Here is a 21,958-nt window from a genome sequence, read left to right as displayed (position 1 = left end):
GTTGGGGAATTCCAGGGGGCGCTGCTTGGCATGTCCGATAACACAATTGCGCCCCACACCACCACCCGGTCCAAGTTGAGTGTGGGGTTGATGCCCAGCCCGCAACGGCTGACACCGGGGGTCCGGGCTCGGGGCATCAGCTGAGCTTCGGGATAGGTATGGGAGAAAAAACAAACACTAAAGGCAACAACAGTGAGAGGAATTCCTCGGAATAGGGATAAAATAAACATTCTCTTGCCGTAGAGATCATGGGGGTAACTTGACCATGAAACCCCTTTTCCGGTATACTGTAGTACTAGTTAAAACATGGCCCAGAACTAACCGTCCATGGCGCCGGGATATCTCGATTCCCTCCACCGCTAACTCACGCTTCCGCAACCTCCTCAGGGCCTGGCTCTGCCTGTCCTGCCCGCTCAATATCACCGCCCTCACCACCTCCCTGGGCACCGCCGGCCTTCTTGCGCCTCTTCCTCTTCGCCTTCGCTTCTGTCGGGGCCTCTCCTGCGGGCGGTGCCGGTTTCCCGGTTTTTTGGTCTACTTCCGACGCCTTCTTCGTCTTCTTGACGGCTAGCGGGTTCGGTCCTTTGCGGCCGTACTGCTTTTTCTTCTTCTTTTGCTTTTCCTCTCCACTGACTTCCCTGGGGCGACCCGCACCGCCTTCTCCTCCCTCGTCTTCGTCTTCACTGCCGGATTGCTCTTCACCGGACTCATCTTCGTCCCTCTTTCTCTTCCGGGGTTGCCTTACGATACCCTCCAAGAACCTGTGCTGTTTGTTAGTCTGTGTTCTCGCCTACAAATAGTCATTTGCAGGGGGAAAACATACTTGGAGCGTTCTTCCCGTTCCCTGACTCGTGCCGACGATGAAGACATGGGCTCCAGAATCTGCCGACCCGTTAGCCTCAACCACAGAATTCATGAGAACAGCTGAAGACCTACCATGACGCTCCTCCGCACATACATGAGCGGTGTGGGCACAACTGACCGTAACCTGTCCCTCTACGATCGATTGTTAGCCACAGACAAACAAGAGAATCTAGGGAAAACAACACATAAACATACCAGCATCTCATCCTGCGTCACGACCACATATCGAAACTTGTTCTCCCCCTTCCCCTTGGGATCCACAACCGAGAGCATGCATTCCCGCTCCGTCAGGGGGTCCTGGTCCATGAGATGGCCACACCGTCGCCTCTCAAACGTCTTCGCCCTCTCAATAGCAGCAGCCACAGTCTGGTCGCGATTCGGTCCCACATTCTTCGCATACAATGCCCTCTGTCACGGCATATCAGCATCCACACCCTCAAAACGGGATTCATAGGTAAACGTACGATGCAGCACTGCGTGATCATGGGCTTCAACCCCTTGGTCGACAGCGTCTTCTCGAACAGGCTGACCAGGTCAAGCTTGGTCGTGTCGAGGAGCACGTCGCTGGTGATGAGCAGTTGATAGGGCTGGCGGAAGCCGAGCAGCTCGAACGAGCGCATGAGCTTCTTGTACTGCTTCGTGCGCTTGCCCATTTTTGAGATGGGGGGGCCTTCAGGCCGGTTTTGTAGGGGATGTGGCGAGGTTAGTGAAGTGAGGTCGTGTCAAGATTTCCGGGTGGTATGTTGGGGGTGATGTACTTTGAAGCGAATGTGATGGATATTTTGGGTGGTGAGAAGATGGATGACCTCTCACGACCCGTGTTGTTGAGAAGCCGAAAAATTTCCAGAAGGGATGCCCACCAACGCTGCAGCTCCCGCAGGCCAAGCTTTCCTCCAGCCGCTCGCCCCACCACCCTAGCGGGTTATCAACCCGTCACCCTCTGGCCAAAAAAAGCCGAACTCGAAAGGAAAGCAGGAAATCAAGCAAAAAGAACAAATGAAAAGAGATCGAGAAAAGTAAAAAGAAGAGGGTAAAATAAAAGTGAATGGAGCAAATACAGTTTATTTGGGCTTCAGTATGACTTTCGTTATGTTCCTCCAGCCGAGGACTCGAAGTTTCCATTGCCGATATCTGCACTTGGAGTTCGGCTTTTTTTGTCCATGAGGTGCCCGTCAACGGACCAGTTCATGCGGTCGGGCAGTATTAAAAGTTACGTGATAAATTGAACCTGCACGGAAGAATTTGGCAAATTAAGAGTGCCTATGTTGTGAAACAGAGAGAGATATTTAAACCTCCCGAGATCTGGGAATTACTAAGTAGTCCGCAATTCTTGCAAGCGTCCTACTTTACTGTGGTGATACAGCCGCTCCCAGCGCGAACCAAACCTCGAAGTTATCATTATTTCGTTCAGCAACGCCATGTACCCGCCTGCCTCCAGAAACCCCGACAACAAACGGTAGCAAGACCAAGTGACAAAACCAGAGTATTTGTAAAGATTAGGTACCCGAATAAACAATGTTCAGCCCCAGCTCATCCTCGACCCCAACGCCGAGCACAGCAATACCTGGTACCTACCTCGGTAGCGGCCATCGATAAAACCCCACCCCCCTTTATCATTCCCGCCCGTTCACCCCGGGCCATTCCTCCTACAAATCGCAGCCACGACGCTAATATCATCCAGTTTGCCTACACCAAGTTAGTTAGCCGGCCCCCCAAGACCTCATAACAAAAACCAAGACCACTCACCGCCGCCACTAGCCAGCCCCTCCTCAATGGCATGTTCCATAAAGGGGCTCTCAGCAAACGGATCGACCGCAATAACCCTCGCAGCCTCCATCAACTCGTCCGCCACAAACCCCATCCCACTATCACCACCACCACCACCACCACGCAACGCCTGCTTGGAAACGACACCACCACCGCCGCCGCCGCCGGTGGCCACATCCGGATGCCCCGCGCGCCAGCGCTCCAGGCTATCACAGACCGTCTTGACAATCTCGTGCGCCCACAGGTTATCAATCACGCCGTCGGACATGGCGAGCACGACGTCGCCCTCGCGCAGGGGCACCTCGTCGACGACGGCGCAGGCCCGGGGGGTGTCGGGGCTGTTGGTGCCCAGCTGCCGCGGGCAGTCGAACCAGTGCCACTGCTCGGCCGTCTTGTACACGGCGGCCCGCGTCGACGGCCGCACCACCATCACCTGCGAGTCGCCTAGGTTGGTTGCGTATAGGACCGGTTCGAAGGCGGCGTCGCCTTCTTGGCCGTTTGCGTTGGGGTTGATGTTGCTGTTGTTGTTGCCGTTGGCGGAGTTGTCGTCGGGGTTTGAGGGTTTGGTGACTCGGCGGTAGTGCAGCTGCGCGCCCGCGACCGTCGTTGTGCCCTGCCAGTCGTTGGGCGAGCTCGTCGCCTCGATGGTCTGCTCGTAAGCGCGCTGCAGCTCGCCGACCGGGTCGGGGCGGTAGGAGCCCCCTTGGCGAGCGGCGTCTTCGAAAATGGCGGTTGCCCAGTAGTGGAGGATCAGCCGCGCCCACAGCCTGTGAATTGGTTGTCGGTCAGCACGCCGCGCCCCGTAATATCCTACCGACCTAGCAGGTGAGTCAGTATGAGGGGGGCCTTACCCAGCATGGCCCCTCGGGCGCGCACTCCACGCGCCCACGCCGTCGTTGGCGCAGATGAAGTAGTCGCTCGCAAACACGGCATCGTCGCCGTTGGTAAACCCTTGTATCAGGTGGCCATCCACGTACGCCCTCCGGTCCCTGCTCCGGTCGTGGGTGCTGAGCGGGTCGCTGAAGGAGCCCGACGGTGGAGAGAGGAACGGAGGCGGGAACGGGCGCGGCGTGCGCTTCGCAAACAGCGCGATGCCCGTGTCGAAGCGGAACGGGAGGTTCGAGAAGACGGATGGGTCGAGCTTGCCGTCTTCATCCAGGGGCGGGTACGTGACTGGTGATGGGTCCGTGGGTGGGACTGGTGGCCGGGATACGTCTTGTAACAACGGCGTCGTCAGAGATATCCGGCGTTTTTGTGGCAGCAGAACCTCGTCTTTCAACCATCGCGGGCGGGCGCACCACGACGCCGTCGATCGGGAGGACGAGACATGGGCTGCGATGCCGGAGCGCGAGGCCGCGGTTGTTCGCCGCAATCGCGCATGTGAAGCTGGGGTTGGCAATCGAGCAGCTAATCTTCTCATTCCAGCGGCGCGCGCGCGACCTGATGGGCCGTGGCGCTGGCGGACGGCATTCGAAAAAGGGCTTGCCGAAAGTACTTTGTGTGAATGTGTTAAAGTGTCGGGCGGACAGAAGGGGGGAACTTGATTACCTAGGGAGGTCAAGTAGGAGGTATCCACGTATCTTATCGTTCGATCTCCAAGTGCTTGCAGGGTAAGGGCCTGGAGAGTTCACAGCCAATGGGCGCGTCCCGGGGGTTCCGGGGGTGCTTGTGCGTTGCGTGGTGTGGATTCTTGTGACAAATGGCTTGAGCGTTTGCCACTTCAGCTGAGCTCACTGTAATTCAACATTTCAATTCCAAGCTCAAATGGTTTTGAGAGATGATGATATTGGGGATATGGATTTGTAAACATTAACAGAACCCTCGCGCTGGAATTGCCACGCTATGCTAGAGCCCAGCCAACTATGCAACCAATCTAAACACAAAACAACAAAATCGCAACTCATAGTTAGTTACAACAGAAGAACAAGATTCAAAGGGCCCTGTGCCAACAGTCTGATATCGCCAACTCACCCACCGAGCGAATCTGATATCGAAAACAAAACATGATCCAAAGAGATCCGAGGCATATCCAGCCCCGCAAAGCTTCCAATGTAACTTCAAGGAAATGCTCCTTAGCAGTGAGTTGTCTAAAGTGAAATCCTCAACTCCGTCGCCATCTATCCAGTCCTACTCCAAGACGTTGAAGAAGAAAGTCCACCCACCCACTGTGCCACATCAACATCACCGCGTACGCTCGTTTTATATTCGATCCCATTGTAGCATCCAACCCCCGCATAAAAAATTGCCATCCTTAACTCTCGGGCACAGATTCAAACTTCTCTCTCAGATCCTTGACCTTAGCCCTCTCCTAGAAGGCCTGGCCGTGGTACTGCATTCGGCCTGGTGTCCCCGGTGTCCCCGGCCGAGGGCCGCCGGGTGTTCCGGGTGGCGCATATTGATTTTGGGGGGGCAACGCGGGTGATTGCGGACGCCCGCCCTGCATGCCAAAGCCCATGTTAGGCGGCGACATCATAGGCCCCTGAGGACCCTGGCGGGGTGGCGGCATGTTGCCCCCGTTCCACCCGCCTTGCCCCGGAGGACCACCCCCGTACGGCCCCGGGGGAGGACTCATTTGAGATCGCGGGTGCGGCGGCCCCTGCCCATAGCGTCCCGGGGGGCTCATCATGTTCGGACCGGGGCTCATCATATTTGGACCGGGGCTCATCATGTTCGGACGGGGACTCATCATGTTCGGGCCGGGGCTCATGCTGCGGTTGTTCATACCGCCCATGCTAGGCGCGTACGGCGACGGGGCGCCGCCATCCATCATCATGCCTCTGGTCCCCGGGGTTCGCGGGCGGGGCTGTCCCTGCGGACCATAGGGTGGCCCACCACCACCCATCATCCTGCTGCCGGGGGTTTGCGGGCCCTGCGGACCGTATGGTGGCGCACCACCACCCATCATCCTGCTGCCAGGGGTTTGGGGCCGAGGCTGGCCCTGCGGGTTGAAGGAGGGGGACATGGGGCCACCCATCATCATGTTCATGCTGCCAGGTGTCTGGGGGCGGGCTAGGCCTTGCTGGGCGGCAAACTGAGCCTGTTGTTGAGCGTACGCAGCCTGTGCCGCGCGCTGGGCCTGTTGGTTCTCCCGTTGTCTTTGGTCGATGGCGTGAGCAACCGCTTGCCCCCCAAGCCCCTGTTTCATTTGGGCTCTCTCGCGCTCTCTGACGTCGATCGCACCGACGAGGCCAGCCTGCGTTTGTGACGGGCCCTTACTTCCGGCGAAGGCGATCAAGGGGCTGCCTGTGACCCGTGCGACATGCTCTTGCTCACGCGCCGAGAGATACGAAGACAGCTCACCCGCCGATTGGCTGGGCGCGGTTCCCTGGTTGGCGGGGCGTCCGGAGGCGAGAAGATCAGCCGAGCTGTTGCGAGAATGCAAGAGACCTCCTCGACTGCCGGACCGCTTGTGCGTCTCACCACCAGATAGGGCAGCCGCCGTACCACGGCTGGCGGGACGCCCAGAAGTCAGCAGATCCATCGAGTTGTGCCGTGAGTGCGACTGGCTGATTGGACGCCCAGAAGAGAGCAGGTCGGCCGAACTGTGTCTAGAATGAGAAGCCTTGTAGTCCGTCAGAGTGTTCGTTGACGGGACACGTTGGTGCGCGTATTGGGGGACGGGCGATGTGCGCGGCTGAAGAGACTGTTGGAGCGACGCAAGGTTGTCTGACGACGACGATCCGCCAGAAGGGCCCGGCCAGACAACACTCCGGCGAACATTGTCACTGTCATTCGACTGTTGCTGGGTGTAGGCGAAAGCGGTTCCGAGCCCAGGGGACTTCCGATCAGATGCAGGAGGGGAGGGACGCGGGGGCTCCTTGGGAGACGGCTTGTCGCGTGGGAGACTAGGCGCGCTGTAGTTGAGGGTTCGCCCAAAGTTGATCTCGGGAATGTCGTACTCCTGGTCCGAAGTGGTCTTCGACGAACCATCACCTCCATCACCAACGACCTTTAGCACACCGGCACGAGGTCGATCAACAGATTCTTGGGTGTCGATAGAGCGGCGAGTGCTTGCATAGTCCGGACTGGCTGTAGACGATGCGTCGTCTTGGCCAGTTTGACGATACCGGGTGTTAACCGGAACCGGAGGAGCAAAGTCGTTGAACGACCGGAATTGGGATCCAGACCCAGGAGGCGGGAATCTAGGGGACGGCTGCGAGGAGACAGGGGAGATTGCGTCGTGGCGGTCACGGGATAGACTGGTTGTCCTGACGGGAAGAGGTTTCCTGTTGACGGGCGGCGAACCCTCTGTGGCGGGCGAGAATGGCTGGCTTTGGTTCGGACCGGGGGGAGGGGTGCGGCGACCGCCGGGCGGGCCAGGGCGGAAGGATGGGGAAGGGTTACCAACGGGGTTTGGTGGAGGGCCCCTGAGGGGAGAGTTTGAGCGTTTCCGGGCGGGATCCCGAAGCGGGGGTGGGGGTGCCGCAGCGTCGCGGGCTGAATAGGCAGTAGTGGGGGACGTTAGAACTTCACGAGATCCATTGACATTAGCATTCATCCCCACGGCGTTGGCGCTGGTATGTGGCTGTACCGCTAGACCTCGTCGGTCGGTGATATTTGGTCCGGGACCAGCACTCTCGCTTCCGAAATGAAGTTCGTTGCGGTCGTCCGAGAAGGCCTCCGGGCCAAGGCCAGAAGCCCTGGCAAGCTGGGACAGCGTAGTGTTTGACAAACGGTTGGTTGCTCGGCGCATCTCCGGAGATGGAGAGGGCTTCTGCTGCGGGCGGGAACCTGCGCTATGGGCAAACGCCGGAGGGGCTTGGACTGGTTCAGGCGTCCCCATGGGCTTCATATCCTCAAAATTGCCAGCCCTTGGCCCTCTAATGGGGCTATCGTCTTCGGAACTGAGCCTCTCGGGCGTCGAGGCTAAGTCGGTGGCAAATGCTCGGACGCGGTCGGGGCCGTTGCGTAGCACGGGTTGGCCCGTCGGAGAGCTGTCGAGACTAAGGCTGGGAGGGGTGTCGCCAATTTGTGTATCGGAGATGTGACGGGAGTGCCTGGAATGCCCAGCCATTGCTGACGGCGCCCGCTCCCGGTTCGGATCGGGGGGAGCCGAGTCATTGCGCATACCCGGCCGTGTTACCGACATGGAGCGAGATGATCGGACGGAGCCGCCATCATCGGCAAACCCTACTTTCGGTCGGGTTCCCGAGTTTTGGTTCCCGTAACTCAACCTCTTGCTGTGCCGGCTTGTGCTCCGGCTATGGCCTCCGGCTGAATCCTCCATAGCGGACATCCGCTGGCTCGTCAGCTCCTTGAGCTTCTTCCGCCACTCTCGTTCTGACCACGTGCCGTTCCCGTCGGTGTTTATTAATCCGGTCACATCCAAAAGCTCGAGATAACCGTATCTCCGGTTCTTTGGCATCGCAAACATCAGCGAGCGTGTGTCAAGGGTACTAGCCACCAACCGACCCGGCCGGCCGTACAGGGCAAAGGTGTCCCATATGGGAAACAGAAAGCGGAGAAGGATCTCGAAGCCGGACACAGCAGGGGGGATCTCTGGCATGATGAAGACGAATCCCTCGGTGGATGACGACGGTTCGGTGTGGATTGTGATGTTGCCTTCGACCTTCAAAAGCGTTGATGTGTCGATCAACTCCTTTGCCTGCGGGTAGATGGAGTAGGCAGAGTAGGCATCGGTAATGGATGCGATCGGCCGCTGGTTCTTCTTTTTCTTGTCGGCCTCTTTCTTGGTGTCGAAGAACCGGACTTCGCCCTTGAGCACGGGGCCGTGGGAGCGGTCATAGGGAGAGCGCTTCTTGTGCTCCTTCTGGGCCTTTTGATACTCCTTTTCGCTCGGAGGCTCAATGACACAATAACATCGCTTCCAGGGAACGCCTGCACCGAATCTCACACGCACCCATTCTTGGACCGGCTGCCTCGCCCGCTCCATGATGATGTTGATGTTGTTCAGCGTTTTCCCCTTGCCTGCGACCAGAGCACCTGTGTAAGCCTCCTGGAGTGTCGAATGCTCATACATGGCGAGCCGTATCCCCGAGGTCCACTGGATGAGTGAATGGTGGGAGTTGAAGTGAAGCAGGTATCGGTTGCGGCCGGCAGTGCTTATGCTCAAAATGTTCTGGAGAGGCTGCTCGTCATTGGTCTTTGTCGGAAGCGCGTCAATCTGTAAGGCTGGTCAGACACCCAGTGCACCAATCTGACTTGGAGGACAAAGCCACGGTACCATTTTGATTGACGCATCGGTTAGGTTGATGAACTTGGGCAGAACTTCCCCATCCTCACCCGCTGCATCCAGCTCGGCAGCATCCCAGAGCGACAACACGGTGCCGACCAACTGAGCAAAGCATTCGGTCCATGTCCGATCGGTGTTCGGGTTTCCTCCTACACCACCATTATCAGTAACAGCAATCGAGACGGGCGCAGAACAGTTTCCTACGGATATCCTGGTCTTCCAGTTTCAAAAAGTAGCCTTCCTGGTACAGCTTGTTCGAGTGGCTATTTAGGAGCGTGAAGATGGGCTGCAGCTCGGGGAGGGTTTGTTCGTTGACAGCCATGACGGGTGGTGTGTAGGTCTGCACCATAGACAGGGGTCTCGAGCTTCTCCTTGGCCTTCCGGTGGGAGTTGATGGTGATGCAGGATTATCTATCGAGGTGGGAGAAGCGGCATGCTCGGGATCGGATGGTGGTGTGCTCGTGGCTGATGAGGCCGATGGGGGTTCACTCGCGGGATCTCGCTGTGTGCTTGGTGGAGCGGAAACTGTCGAGTCGGTGCGCAGGCGTTGTTGTTGTTGTTTTGAAAGCGAGCTTGAAAGCGAACGGTGGTGGAAAGAGCCGCTTTTGGGCGATGATGCAGGAGTCGGGGTCTTAGAATCCCGGTGAGGTGCCGAGAACTGGGCAATAAATGAGAGGACTTAATGACGCGGCGGTTGTCAGCAAATCGGCTGGGATTATTATTGCATGGTCCCGGCGCCCGCTTATCATGCACGGAAATATTTCTGGCCTTGTGTTGACAGACGCAGACACATAACCTTTTTTTGCAAACACGATGGATGATTGCCCCGGCAGCGGAACTTTGCGTGCCAGTGCCTGGTGGCCTGGAATCCAGGTGTTGACGAGACGGAAATGCCACATACCTCGATTCCGACCCATGGTGGGGTTCTGGTGCTCCGTTCAGAAATTGGGCGACTTGGCACTTAACACAGTGCTGAGGGGTGATTCCGTCCTGCAGATTACAGGTACGGTAGTAGACAGCACACTCAGAACAGTTGATCCGCCAGATATGTATGTGAAGGGGAGAAAGTGATGTTGAGGCAACGACACCGTAAGATTTAGTTGGCCGAGACGTCAGAAGAGGAATCCGAGCTCTTGTCTGCGGCAAAGACCTGATTTTCAAGTCCGTCACTCTTGCGCCGCCTGCCGCTCCATCCGGACTAGGTCGTCTGAAGATGCGGGAGATTCGGGACAAAGACCGAAGCGAGGTTTTCGCCTGGTTCCGTCGATAGGTGTAAGGGTTGTTATGGAAGACGAGGGTCGCGGCAGCCGGCAGACGAACAGCAGATCGCAAATGCCTACGTCGGTTGCAATTGCGTCAGTTAACCAGCACCCAGCAAGCCAGACTCGTTGAAGAAGGCGATGTTTTGCTGGGGAAACGAGCGCAAGAGCCCACTTGATGGTGCAAATCGACGGTGAATCTCGGCAGCATACCCTCGTCATGGAGCTTGCCGCCGGGACCGGTTCTTTGACAAGCAAGCAGCACCGACAGGGAGCTTCACCAACAACGGAACGAGAGGAATGTAATGTCGGGGGCAAAAACGTAGCAGCGACGGAAAAAACAAAGAAAAGAGAGAGAAAGAAAAGAATAAAATAAACTCTTATCGCTTTGCCTTTCCGCTCGGTCGTTTGGATAATATGCCCTCCCGCTGCCGAGCGGTTTGACCAGCGAAGGTTCCAGTCCCAGGTTGTCTCGACTTCCGTTTCTGGTAGCCGGGCCTTCCGGGGTGGTGCTGGGACAGTGCGTCTTAGTAAGGTACGTACCGCTACAGAAGGTTGAAGAAACCTGGAATGCCTGCCAATCGGTTGGAGTCAACGTCAGAGAAAAAAAGAGCAGGGTTGGTTGCAGAAAGAGACAGAGCAGACAGAAGGACACAGAAAAAGACAAGCGAGACGGGGCCGGCTGCAGGACACCTCTCGTATTTGAGCGTCTGGCAAACAGCTAGGCCAAGATGCTTTTAGCTACTGTCCGAAACTCCCGAGCTATTCGATCAGGTCTACCGGGGACGGCGAGACGCACCCTGCTGCTGTGATTGCGCCGTCGACTCGCCCTCCTCCACTTGGCAAACCAAGGCATGTCATTCCCGATTCATTCGTTTGTCCTTCCGATCCACCGCGATTTTCAAGGGTCCAAGTCAGATTAACTAACTAACAAGTTACTACCTTATTGATGTGATCTTTTGATGCAGTGCGGAAACACGGAAACAAACCCACCTCAGGTTCTTCATTTTCTTCGACCTGTTTGAAGACCTTGATGAACAGACGGTTTTCAAGACATCGTTCTCAAAACGGGACATAGATCAACTAACGTTCGTTAGTGCTCAGATCGCCGGCCGGGTGGCACATCTGCCACCGTGTCAGACCCGCCCACTCTTCGACATCATGGTGGTTCGAACTGCTTGGCTGCATTCGCTGTTTGCAGCCCAAGGCAAGGATTCCTCGCCAGCCCTCTCTTTTTACCACTCGCTCTCCTCACACTTTTTCGTCGTCATGCTAGAGAAGCTGGCCTTTGATTGAGATCCACCCATGTCCGTCAGCGACCCTTGGCGTTGCGCGCAGGTCATGATTGGCCACCGGACGCCCAGAATGCTTGGATGACGGAAGACGTCTCGAACGCCAACCGCCTGTCGGCCATTAAAACCCTGGTTCACCTGGCAAAACACGTCAGGGAGCAGCGGCAGGGCCTCCGATCGTCTGGCGGTCGAGACGCCGCCACCTCCGGCATGGCGCAGCCGACCGCATGTTGCGAAGAACACGCAAGCAACCACACATTCTGCTCCTTTTTTTCCGCAAACAGCGTTCCGTTGAGCGGCAGCCAGCTCGACCTGAAACGTTCCTCCCCGCTGACCCCGGACTAAAGGTCACAGTGGGAAGCGCTAAGAATTGGCGTTCGCGCTCCGGTCACATTGTAACAATCTCTCGTGATCGGGGTTGCGTATTGTAACCTCCTCCCAAGCGCTCCCCCCGCGACGAAGGGATTCTGGGCGGCCTTCTGGGCGCGCGGTTGTAACGGAGAGATCCGGGTTGCAATACGAGCTGGATGAGACAATTGGCGTGGCGGCGCAATGGGCGTGTCCGCGTATCCGTCTCGGCATCGTTGCGGTGGAGCACGGAATGTCGGAGTCCAGTGAAGACGTCGTGCCACTTTTTTGTGTCGAAATTGTTGGTTTGCGGTTTCATTTGTACCCAACCTTAAATTATTAAGTTTGCGGGAAGGCCGACGTATCCCCTTGGACAATGCGACCATGCTCGCCATGAATGTTCACCTAGTGTGCAACTCCGAGGAAAACCGGAAAAATAGCCTAGACGAACGTCTGATCTGCAGTTGAGAAACCCGAAGCATTGGATTAAGTTAAGTCTCTATGCATGCACAGGAGTAAAGTGCATCCATCTGTTGAACCTGCAGCGACGCAGGCACAAACGCTGGCGAGAACTTGAAGAAGATGGTTACGTCACATCCCACCTTCCTCTCTTGATGTCAGCCCGCCGTGTCTGAATGACCGGCCCCCGCCCTCCATCCCTCACCGCAGTGTGGTGTGGGGGTCACGTTCTGCTATCAGGCGGTGTATCACATGCAGTCCAACATCCCCAAGTGGGATAATGTCAGCCAGGTTTCCGCCGTGAAGGACGACCCATCTAGACCTTGCGTTCCCGAATGTTGTGCCACACAATATGGGTTCCGCTTTCCCCTGCGGCGGGTGTGCCCCGGATCTGCGTCTATCAGATGTTCATGGGGAGCTGGAAACGATGGGAAACAGGCCTTGTTTATCCCCGCCTGGCCCCCGATGTCGTTAAAAAGAGAGGCTGCAAGGCCCGACGAGGTAGTTCTCTCATCCATTGTTGCTTGAATTATCTCGACTTTCCCATCTCGCTTTCTCATCTTGTCTCTTTCTTTGGGTGATAAAAAGGGGAAGCTCCTGTGGTTGGTTGGATTTTTTTAAAAGATCACAAACAAACAAGCAGGGTACATTCATTTCCAACTCTCGCATGTGGTAACTACCAGGTAAGTACCCAGGTACGCAGGCCGAGAGAAAGTGATGCGATCGGTCTCGCAGCTGGCAACCTGACGTCTCTTGATACTGAGAATACACACTTAACAGCATTGAGGGGTATAAAGAGAACGAGGTTGATGACGGCCTGAGCCAAAACGCCAAAATATCAGCAACGCAGGCCGACCAACCCCACTTTCTCACAACTGTCGACCTCGTTGGAAAGTTTCCAATGGAAACTGCCCTGCCCAGAATGGGGAACGAACAGATACCGAATCGGGCTCTTGCCTCTTCTTGACGAGCCCATGTCAACATTCCCCAGATGGAATTGATTGGCTCCCCATGTTGCCCTCATGTTGCTTTTTGCTGTTTCTGCTTATCCCGCCCCCAGAAATGACGACGAATGGGCCGATTGACCGGCCGCAAAAGCCTGTGAGGCCCGCCACTACCAGCGTTTTCTCCAGTCGAGGACTGGCCCCGGGGATCCAGCCGGTCTTCCTTTGCCCTGGCGTGCCCTGTCAAGGCCTTCTTCCAAAACCCGTCCGCCTGGGAAGCGAAGCGGCACTACGACGTTTATCGCCTAGTTCCGGGAAGGATAAATGCATTTACCGAGGAGAGGGGAGGGGCAACCAGTCAAAACCCTGTACCGATTTAAACGGATGGATGGGAGACCCCGTGCTCCTGCAGCGCGTGTGCTGGGCAACCAGGGGCCACTGACCATCCATCCAAACATGGCTGCAGCGCTGTCTGACAAAGCTGGAATTTGGGTACTCGGGGCAGTCAGTGCGGACTCGACCTGGACCTGGTGATGGACGTGTCTGGTGGTCTCCATTTTCCACCTGCCAACCGTGACTGCGTAGACTCGGTAGACTCGGTAGGCTCGAGAATGCCGCATCACGCTCTCGGTCGCTGAACGCGTTTTTGTTCCCGCGTGACGTGCATGGAAAGCTACAGAGAGCCTGTTCAGAGCGGCCGCTGACCGGCGACCGGTAAGGCTTCCGTTTCGCTACTCGCCTAGCAACCACCGCCCACCACAACCACAACTACCTCCCACCGAAATCATCACCACAACTGCTGCGATCTCCTACCATACACTGCCCACCAATTCACTGCTCGCCGTCGCCACGCCTTTGCCGACCTCACCCGCCTCGACCACCTCGCCTAGCTCGTCCCGAGACCCGCTATCTTGTTTATCGCACCCCTCAACTTCGAGAAATCCGACCCGCTTTCGAGTACCTGTCGCGTTCAGCTTCGTCCGATCAGGCTTCGACCTTGGCAGCCGCGACTCCACAACGCCGCCTCCGATGCGAAAAGACGCGCCGTGTTGCCCGAACTCGATCGCTTCCGACCGCCAGCGCCGCCAGTGCCGCCGGCCCGCCCCCGCGGACCTCGAGCGCCGCGTTGCACGTCGCCGTCATTAGGTGGCAACCATCCACAAGGGCGTCACACCGCGGCTCGCCCTCCCAATGGATTCCTACCGGGAATCGCAGCAGCCTACCCAGGGTACGCCCGTGTTGCCGCAGCGCGCCGTTATTCTCTGCGATGTCGCTGTTTTGTCTTGTAGTCGTTGTTGTCTTGGCTGACCCCGCGCACAGCTACGCAGACCGTTGTCGACGCCGAGCGGTTAGGCCAGCAGCCCTCTGGCTTCTCAGATGAAGACATTTCGGACATAATATGCCTTCTCTTGCCCTACTCCGAACCCGCGCGCCAGGAGGTGAGGCGGATCGCCGCCGAGACGCCGCAGCATATGGTGGGGAGGGAAGAGGTGGACGATCTCAAGGTGGATTACTCGAGGGAGGACGACTCACGACACTTTGCTGGGGTCCAATCCGACGTGGGGGAGCACCACATAGCCCTGCGGTTTTCGTCACAGGTCAAGGACCCCTCGCTTGGGTTCACGTTCGGGAGGAACCCTAATTGTTGTGATATCTGCCTTCGAAACGACCCCCACCGACGACTGAGCAAAATACACTTCCGCATCTATCTAAACGAATGGGCGGTGCTGATGTTGGAGGACAAATCAACAAACGGGACCGTAGTCGACGAGACTCTGCTAAAGAAGAGAGACGGGTCACGAGCCGAAACCATGAGGACGTTGGAGAGCGGGTCCAAAGTCAAGATCCTCATGCATGAACCGGGTCGAGACATCACCTTCTTGGTCCGAATTCCGATCCGTGATGGTCCTTGCGAAGAAGCTTATAAGCGCAACCTGGATGCGTACCTAGCAAACCAGGCACAACTCGCTTATGACGCGAACGAAACCATCGTACCTGGGCCAGGCGGGCACGTAAGTCTCAACCCTCCTTTTTCTCCCACTTCGAAAAACCCGCCTTGGTGCTGACGAGATAGGTTGACATCTTCAAGCCCCCCGTCACAAGACAGCCTCCCGCGTCAAATCGTAACGGAAACGGCGCTGTTACCGCGCTTCGCGCCCAAGTAAATGGAAAGCAAGGGAAACGCGCCCGCGCGGAAGGAATCCCGAGGCCATGGAACGGCTCGAACAAGTACAACCGCATTTGCGAGATTGGCCGGGGCGCCTTCGCGACGGTGCACAAAGTAACACTCAGACTTACCGGCCAGCCTTACGCAGCGAAGGAGCTGGATAAACGGAAATTCATGAAGAACGGCGTTTTGGATCAAAAGGTGGAAAACGAGATGAATATCATGCGAAAAATCAAGCATGTACGCCAACCTAACCCCCCCCCCCCCCCCCCCCCAGGCGAGATGAATTCAGACTTTACTCACATGTTGGCAGCAAAACATCGTTGAGTACATTGAACATCTCGACTGGGATGACAGGCTCCTAATCATCGTCATGGAATTCGTTGGCGGGGGCGATCTCGGCAGACTAATCGCCGACAACGGCCCATTATCAGAAACCGCCACGAAGACCATGGCGAGACAGCTGTTAGACGCGCTCGGGTATCTACACGACATGAACATCACCCACCGGGACGTGAAGCCCGACAATATCCTCGTCGACTCCCTTGACCCGTTCGTGGTGAAACTCACGGATTTTGGGCTATCCAAGATGGTCGACAACGAACAGACGTTTCTCCGGACCTTTTGCGGAACGCTTCTCTACTGTGCGCCCGAGGTCTACTCCGAGTATGCCGAGTATGACAACCACGGCCGCCGCCACCCGCGCAACCGCCGACTCCGTCCCACAACAGGACAGAGATACGACCACGCTGTTGATATCTGGTCGCTGGGCGGCGTTCTCTTCTATGCCCTGACAAAGAAGCCGCCATTCCCAGCCAAGAACGGGGCTAGTCATTCCGAACTTCTCCACCAGATCATGACCAAGCCGCTAGACATCTCACCACTCCTCGAAGCGGATATCTCGGAGGAAGGGATAGACTTCTTACGTCGCATGCTCGACCGGAGGCCAGAAACCAGGGCTACGGTGGAATCACTTCAGAACCACGTATGGATTTCCGGCTCCTTTACGACCGTCGCACAATCATTCGAGGAGATTGTAGAGGAACAACTGCACGTCAATGCTTCTCAGTTGAGCCTCGATGACACAGAAAGGAACCCGGAGGAGTGTCGAGAACTTCGTGTCCCGAGTGACGATGAGATTTCAGACGACGAAGACGTGGACTTTGATGCGAACCGCCTGCTCGGCTACGAATCCGAAAAAGAGAACTACACATTCGGCCCGGATAACCACCCGCAGCGGCTTTTCGGCGAAGTTAACCCCTCTGCGGTCAGGAGCTCTGGTGCCGTTACACCAAATCGGCTGAACCTACCATTATCGCCAGGGAGCTTTGAGTCAACCGGCACCACAGAAATTCTCGGCAACGAGACAGAGATTAAAGACAGCTTCGAGTCGGAAGCCAGCCTGACCCCTCGTCAAAAGTCGCAGAAGTCGCAGCCCATGTCGGGAGGTCTGCGAGCCTCGATTGCTTCCGCTGGCCAGAGCCATTCGGTCGATGAGCTCAACAATATGACTTTTGACGTGGCGTCACAAAGTCTCGGGGGCGCCGAATCGATTCTCGAAAACCTGAATATGAAGTCGGGCGCCGGCTCGCTTCTCCGTTCTTATACAACTGGCGATCTGAACACGAGCAAGAGAAAGCCTTCGTTCGACACTAGCGAGGAAGACGACATGCCTTCCGGGGAGGATAGGCGCGGCCTCAAGAGGATCCGCTCTGATGCCTCGGCGAAGCTCTCAGTCAACAGGGTGGTTGAGGATGGCGAGTATGAACTCCTCGCCCAGATGCCGTCCATTCTTCGAGCACAGTCCGGACGGCAAATCGACAACCCGGTCCACAAATCTACCTACTGGTCAGCTCAAGACAGGAGGACATGGCACCTCGGCTATCCAGAAATGACCCAGTTGCAGCTTGATGCGTTCAAGATGGCCGCCTCGGCAAGGGACGAGGAATTTGGTCCAGGAAAAACACCATTGTGGGATTTAGCCATGAAATACTTCCCGGCGGTCAATTGTGAGCGTCGCGGCAGTTCTCCCAAGGACCCCCGAAACGGTGTTGAATACGGCGTCATCCCTTCCACGGCTGGTCCGGACGCGACCGTTCCAGCTACACCCCCGACGATGGATGACCCCGGGCCGATGCTCATCATGCCCATGCAGTCCGATCCAGGGAGGCCAGTCGTTGCGTGCCTCCAATCAGCACCGGGATCCGCCCTCAGCGGAATTTCCATCATGGTTACCGAGTCCATGGTCTCGTGGGGACGGGCATTGGAGAACACCCGATCCTATGCTATGAAGGAAGACGTCAGGGTCCCCAAGTTTGCTTTCCGAATCCTGCTGTGGAAGGAACACTACGACCCGGCCAAGAACTTCCGGCCATGGAACCGCGCCTCGGAGCCCGACGAGGATTCCTTCCGCTTCTACATCTCGACCAAGGCAACCATGGGCATCTATGTCAACGGCGTCCGCCTGCCCTCGGACAACCCCAAGAAGCCCGACAGCCCCTCCACTTACTGGATGGCTCTCCACGACGGCGACCGCGTGTCGGTGTGGCAGACCCCCGACAAGTCCGTCAAGGCCGAGTTCGTCTTCCGCTGCGGGTGGGGCGGCAGCGCCAGCCCGCGCGCGAGCATTGGGGCGCCGCGGCGGCCCGACTTTGCGCCGGCGGCCGTGGCCGGCAAGCTGGACGAGGTGTGCGTCAAGACGGAGCGCAAGATGCGCGGGCTGAGCGAGCACGACCTCAAGATGGAGGAGGCCAACCACGACGTGGACGAGCGCATGCGCGGCGGCGGCGGCGGCGTCAACCGCGAGCGGCAGCGCTCCCGCGACTTCGAGCTCCGCCGCCTCGAGGCCTGCCGCGCCCTCGGCATCCGCAGGGTCAGCCCCGCCCCGGGCGTCACCCTCGGCGAGGAGTCGGCCACCCAGACGCCCTGGAGCTCCTACGTGCCCGGCACCCGCACCGTGCCCACTTTTCGCCATGCTTCGCCTAGCACGCTGGAGCTGTTGAGGGCGGCGAGGAGGGGGTAGGCGGTGGTGTGTCTTGTACTCGTTTTGTTTCGGGCCGGCAATATCTTTATGAGTCGTTTCCATGTACTGCATGTATCGCCACACATCTTCCTCGCGTTTTCTTCCCATCGTTATAGACACCAGCACTATCCTTGTCATGCGTCACATTTTCTGGAAGCGAGGCGTCTGGACGCTATCGCGACTCTGATCTCCACGTCTCGATATTTATATTTCTTTTTCTCGTTTCTATGTCACAGAAAGCGCAGAGAAGGAACCACCAGAGGGGGGTTAGAGGAGAGGCACAATTGTGCGATCTAAACACATGTTACAGACGGGCGAAGACAAAAACCATGGCGCTGGCGGAGACGTACTTGGGGAGGGTTGCGGTTCCGAGATCTTGGAGTGCTCGACTGATCCGGCATCTGAGGATCTGGGATGGCGGTGTCATGGGCGGTGGGGGATTGTTCACCTTGGGTTTTCCTTGGCTGTTCCGTTTGTCTTGAGACGCAAAATGTTGTTTAGGGGTAGGGGTTGGGACTAGCGATCTAGGCGTCAGAGTAAATGGGGAAAGACATTCATACACAATACACAACTGTGATGTTTACATCAACATAACAAATCCTTTCAGGACTTATCGTCATGATTGTACCTTGAATAACTATCTCGGTGAACTACCCGAGGCTCTTCGAGCGAGCAGTTGCCATGTGATTATTGCTCGCTGCCCTCCCTTCCGAGTCCAGTTTTAGAAACAAATAAAGCGGACGACAGGGTATGTACCGCCTCCATGCCATGCGAACACCTGACACCTACCATACCCGTGCTAGTAAAGTCGAGAAAACATCTCAAAGAGCCTGGCTGAAGATGAGCAGCATCTCCCCCCTTCAGCCCCCTCCCCAACAAAAGCCAGCCATCCCAACCATCCTAACAACCAAACAAGAACCCTACCCCAACGACAGGACCTCACAATCAACTCCAACCCTTCCTCACTCCTCTCCCATAACAATCCTTATTCACACCATCCTCATCCTCCCCAAGCAACCGCGCACGCCCCTCCTCAATCTCCTCCGCCTCGTCAGAATCCACCTCCCAGATCTGGTTACAATAATCGTCCTTCTCAAAACCGGCGGGCTCTGCGGTAGCCATGTGTCCCATCGACGCGCGGAAGACGTGGCCAAAGTCGGGCATCGGCATCGTTCTGGCGGGCTCGTCCGTGGTGGGGGTGGGTGGGCAGTGGGTGTTGTTGTCTGTATCGTTGTGACTGCTGCTTCTGTTGCGGGTTCTGTTGCCGTCTCTGCTGCCGTTGCGGTCGTTTCCGCTATTGTTGCTGCTCTTGTCGCTGTTGCTGCCGTTACCGCCGGTAGGAGTATTGGTGCCAGGGTGGCAGGGATCCGCCGCATCCCTGGTGACACCGCCGTCGTGTGCTGCGTCGGGGAAGAAGATACCGGCTGCCGTGAAGGTCTGCTCCGCCCGGCCGTGCTCTGAGGACCAGTACATGTCGGAGATGCCCATCGGGCGGCTCGGCTTCTCTTTGTGGGGCTGCTGCTCCTTCTGCTGCTGCTGCTGGCGTGGCTGCGACTGCTCGGGGCGGGTCTTGGACTCGGAATCGGGCTTGCGACGGTTGGGGAGCGGGTTGGCGGGGTGAGTCGGTCTGGGATCCGGCTTGGGCTTCGGCTTCGGCTTCTGCGCCTGGGCGCTGGCGGGCAGCGGGCACTTGAAGTAAACCGGCTCGGCGGCCGGGGCCACGGGGGATTGCATGGATGACATGGACACACGCTTCCGGTGGTTGTGGCGAGTGGACTGGCGCTCGCGAGACTCACCCGGCTCGTGGCGCTGCTTGGGCTCGGGAGCCGTGGCGGGCTTCTCGCCCGGTTGAAGCGGCCGCTTTGGGTTGGGGAGCCTGAAGTAATCCCGCGTCTCGTACGGCTCCTGCTTCTGCGGGGAGCTGGGGGTGGCGGTCGGGGTCGGGGCTGGCACAGGCTTGTGGCGAGGCTCGTGAGGCCTCGTCTTCGGCTGAGTCTGCCGCTTAAAGTGCTCCTCCAGATGTGGCGGCCGGAAGTAATCACGCAGCTCCCGTCCCTCCTGGGGGAGCTCAACACTTCCCCTGCTGCTGCTGGCTGCTGCTCTGCGGGACTCCTCACGAGCCTGCGTGTTCTTCGGCCGCCCATGTGTCGGCTTACTCGGTTGTTGACGCCTGGGCTGCTCATACGCCTCTTTGCGCTTGGTATTGCCTGACATAGCGGGGCGGGGAGGCGCCTCGCGAGACTTCGCTTGCTGCTGGGGTTGTTGGGCCTCCCGACCTCTCCGGCGCACTTGACCGCTCCTCGGCACGTGGGAGCGGTCATCTTCCGAAGTAGGGTTCTCGACGGTAACCTTCCGGATGTTGTTGGCTTGGGGCCGTTCTGGGGCCCTGCTCGTACTCGGGGATGGGCCGGACATTCCCTCACGGGCACGGGTCGTGGCAAGGGGCGATATGCCGTGTTTCGGGTCTTTTGCCTGCTCGAATCCATTCCGAGGGCCCGACGCCGAAGTCGCAGCGGAGACAACATTGCTCCCATCACGAGAGGAAACCGGGGTGAAAACGTACGGGCTACTCCGGCGGTGCTGGAGGCTGTCCCTCAGGGGGTCGTCCCTATCCTCCTCGCCCCGGCCGGCCGCGGCCAACTCGTAGTACCACAGCCGGTCACGGTTCTTCTTCTTCACCATGTTGATCACACACCGGCCGCAAACCTCGTGCCAAGGGGCCACCTTGCCGGACAGGAGCTTGTCATGGTACTTGTTGGAGCGGAGGGTGCCGCAGTTGGCGCACCACTCCCGCTCATCGCCACGGGGTTCGGGGTCGGAGGCCCTGCGGCGGCGTCTGCCATGCTGGGACTCATTGGCGAGTCTTGATTTCCGATGAAAGCGGCAGTGGGCGCAGAGACTGGGCCTGGGGGGCTTGCCGCCCCTCAGGGGGAAGTCCTGATGATACTGGGCGGACCGGAGCGCCTCGCAGTTGTAGCAATAATGGTGGCGGGGGTGGAAGTTGGCATCCTCGTTGAGATAGATTGAGTCCTCTTCCTCCGCCTCGGACTCGGGAGGGGGGGCCTTGCTAGTGCCACCTTTGGCCTTCGAGGAGCGCCGGGAAAAGTCGAGGATGAGGCGGTATCGCTTTTTGACTCCGAGGTTCGGCTTTAGGTCCTCCCTTCCATCATCCGCCTCCCAGCCCACCTCCTTGGTTCTGGGGGAAACAGTCAGTAATGGATATCAGAAAAACAACGAAACAAACTGCCCTGCTTCGAGGGTGGGCCTGGTGACTGCCCTGAAATCATGGGGTTGATAAATCCCACCCTTAAGAAACTCGGGCCGTGCGATTCCCGCCTAGACCGATCCCGAAAAAAAGAAAGAAAATCGACTTACACAGTGAAATGCATCTTGTATCCCCTAACTCGAAGCTCATTGAATACAGTGCTATCGGTGTCCGTAGACTAAACAAAATCAGAGCGGCTGTGATAACAAAGGTGGCAGGGAAGTGAAGCAGAACGCCAGGAGGAATTGTGGAAGGGTAGAACAATAGAAGAGGTAGGCTGCGAAGGAAGGTAGTTCAGCGGGAACTCGTGTGCCCATGCTATTCAGCCGTGTGAATAGGGGTTAGCGTTGTGATGTTGCACTGTATCTAGCATAGCTC

General features: G+C 57.6%; 5 protein-coding genes across 5 annotated transcripts; 1 reads left to right on the top strand and 4 right to left on the bottom strand.

Moving 5' to 3' along the window:
• Nucleotides 1–212: 212 nt before the first annotated feature.
• B0H64DRAFT_386952 (Fcf1-domain-containing protein) lies at nucleotides 213–1,772 on the bottom strand. Its single transcript, XM_062803183.1, has 5 exons — nucleotides 1,329–1,772; nucleotides 1,060–1,272; nucleotides 937–996; nucleotides 824–882; nucleotides 213–761 (listed from the first exon to the last, which is right to left on the bottom strand). The coding sequence occupies exons 1-5, from the start codon at nucleotides 1,515–1,517 to the stop codon at nucleotides 365–367; spliced, it is 918 nt and encodes a 305-aa protein (XP_062662557.1). The 5' UTR covers nucleotides 1,518–1,772; the 3' UTR covers nucleotides 213–364.
• Nucleotides 1,773–2,122: 350 nt separating this feature from the next.
• B0H64DRAFT_88801 (uncharacterized protein) lies at nucleotides 2,123–4,131 on the bottom strand. The gene is made up of 2 exons (XM_062808930.1): nucleotides 3,483–4,131; nucleotides 2,123–3,398 (listed from the first exon to the last, which is right to left on the bottom strand). Exons 1-2 carry the CDS (start codon nucleotides 4,049–4,051, stop codon nucleotides 2,585–2,587), a joined length of 1,383 nt encoding a protein of 460 aa, XP_062662556.1. The 5' UTR covers nucleotides 4,052–4,131; the 3' UTR covers nucleotides 2,123–2,584.
• An 808-nt stretch (nucleotides 4,132–4,939) lies between these two features.
• Nucleotides 4,940–9,146, bottom strand: B0H64DRAFT_371441 (uncharacterized protein; the record flags this gene model as incomplete). The annotated part of the gene is made up of 3 exons (XM_062802157.1): nucleotides 4,940–8,755; nucleotides 8,816–8,973; nucleotides 9,029–9,146. The coding sequence occupies 3 exons, from the start codon at nucleotides 9,144–9,146 to the stop codon at nucleotides 4,940–4,942; spliced, it is 4,092 nt and encodes a 1,363-aa protein (XP_062662555.1).
• A 4,797-nt stretch (nucleotides 9,147–13,943) lies between these two features.
• B0H64DRAFT_88712 (uncharacterized protein) lies at nucleotides 13,944–18,429 on the top strand. The gene is made up of 4 exons (XM_062808929.1): nucleotides 13,944–14,354; nucleotides 14,447–15,138; nucleotides 15,201–15,533; nucleotides 15,607–18,429. The coding sequence occupies exons 1-4, from the start codon at nucleotides 14,318–14,320 to the stop codon at nucleotides 18,313–18,315; spliced, it is 3,771 nt and encodes a 1,256-aa protein (XP_062662554.1). The 5' UTR covers nucleotides 13,944–14,317; the 3' UTR covers nucleotides 18,316–18,429.
• Nucleotides 18,430–19,180: 751 nt separating this feature from the next.
• Nucleotides 19,181–21,827, bottom strand: B0H64DRAFT_472230 (uncharacterized protein). Its single transcript, XM_062807927.1, has 2 exons — nucleotides 21,691–21,827; nucleotides 19,181–21,511 (listed from the first exon to the last, which is right to left on the bottom strand). The coding sequence occupies exons 1-2, from the start codon at nucleotides 21,702–21,704 to the stop codon at nucleotides 19,261–19,263; spliced, it is 2,265 nt and encodes a 754-aa protein (XP_062662553.1). The 5' UTR covers nucleotides 21,705–21,827; the 3' UTR covers nucleotides 19,181–19,260.
• Nucleotides 21,828–21,958: the final 131 nt, after the last annotated feature.

This window comes from Chaetomium fimeti (assembly GCF_033439085.1).
Source record: "Chaetomium fimeti strain CBS 168.71 chromosome Unknown B0H64scaffold_2, whole genome shotgun sequence".
NCBI classification, from domain to species: domain Eukaryota; kingdom Fungi; phylum Ascomycota; class Sordariomycetes; order Sordariales; family Chaetomiaceae; genus Chaetomium; species Chaetomium fimeti.
The sequence above is the reverse complement of the archived record's forward strand: the minus strand, read 5'-3'. Positions and strand labels throughout refer to the sequence as shown.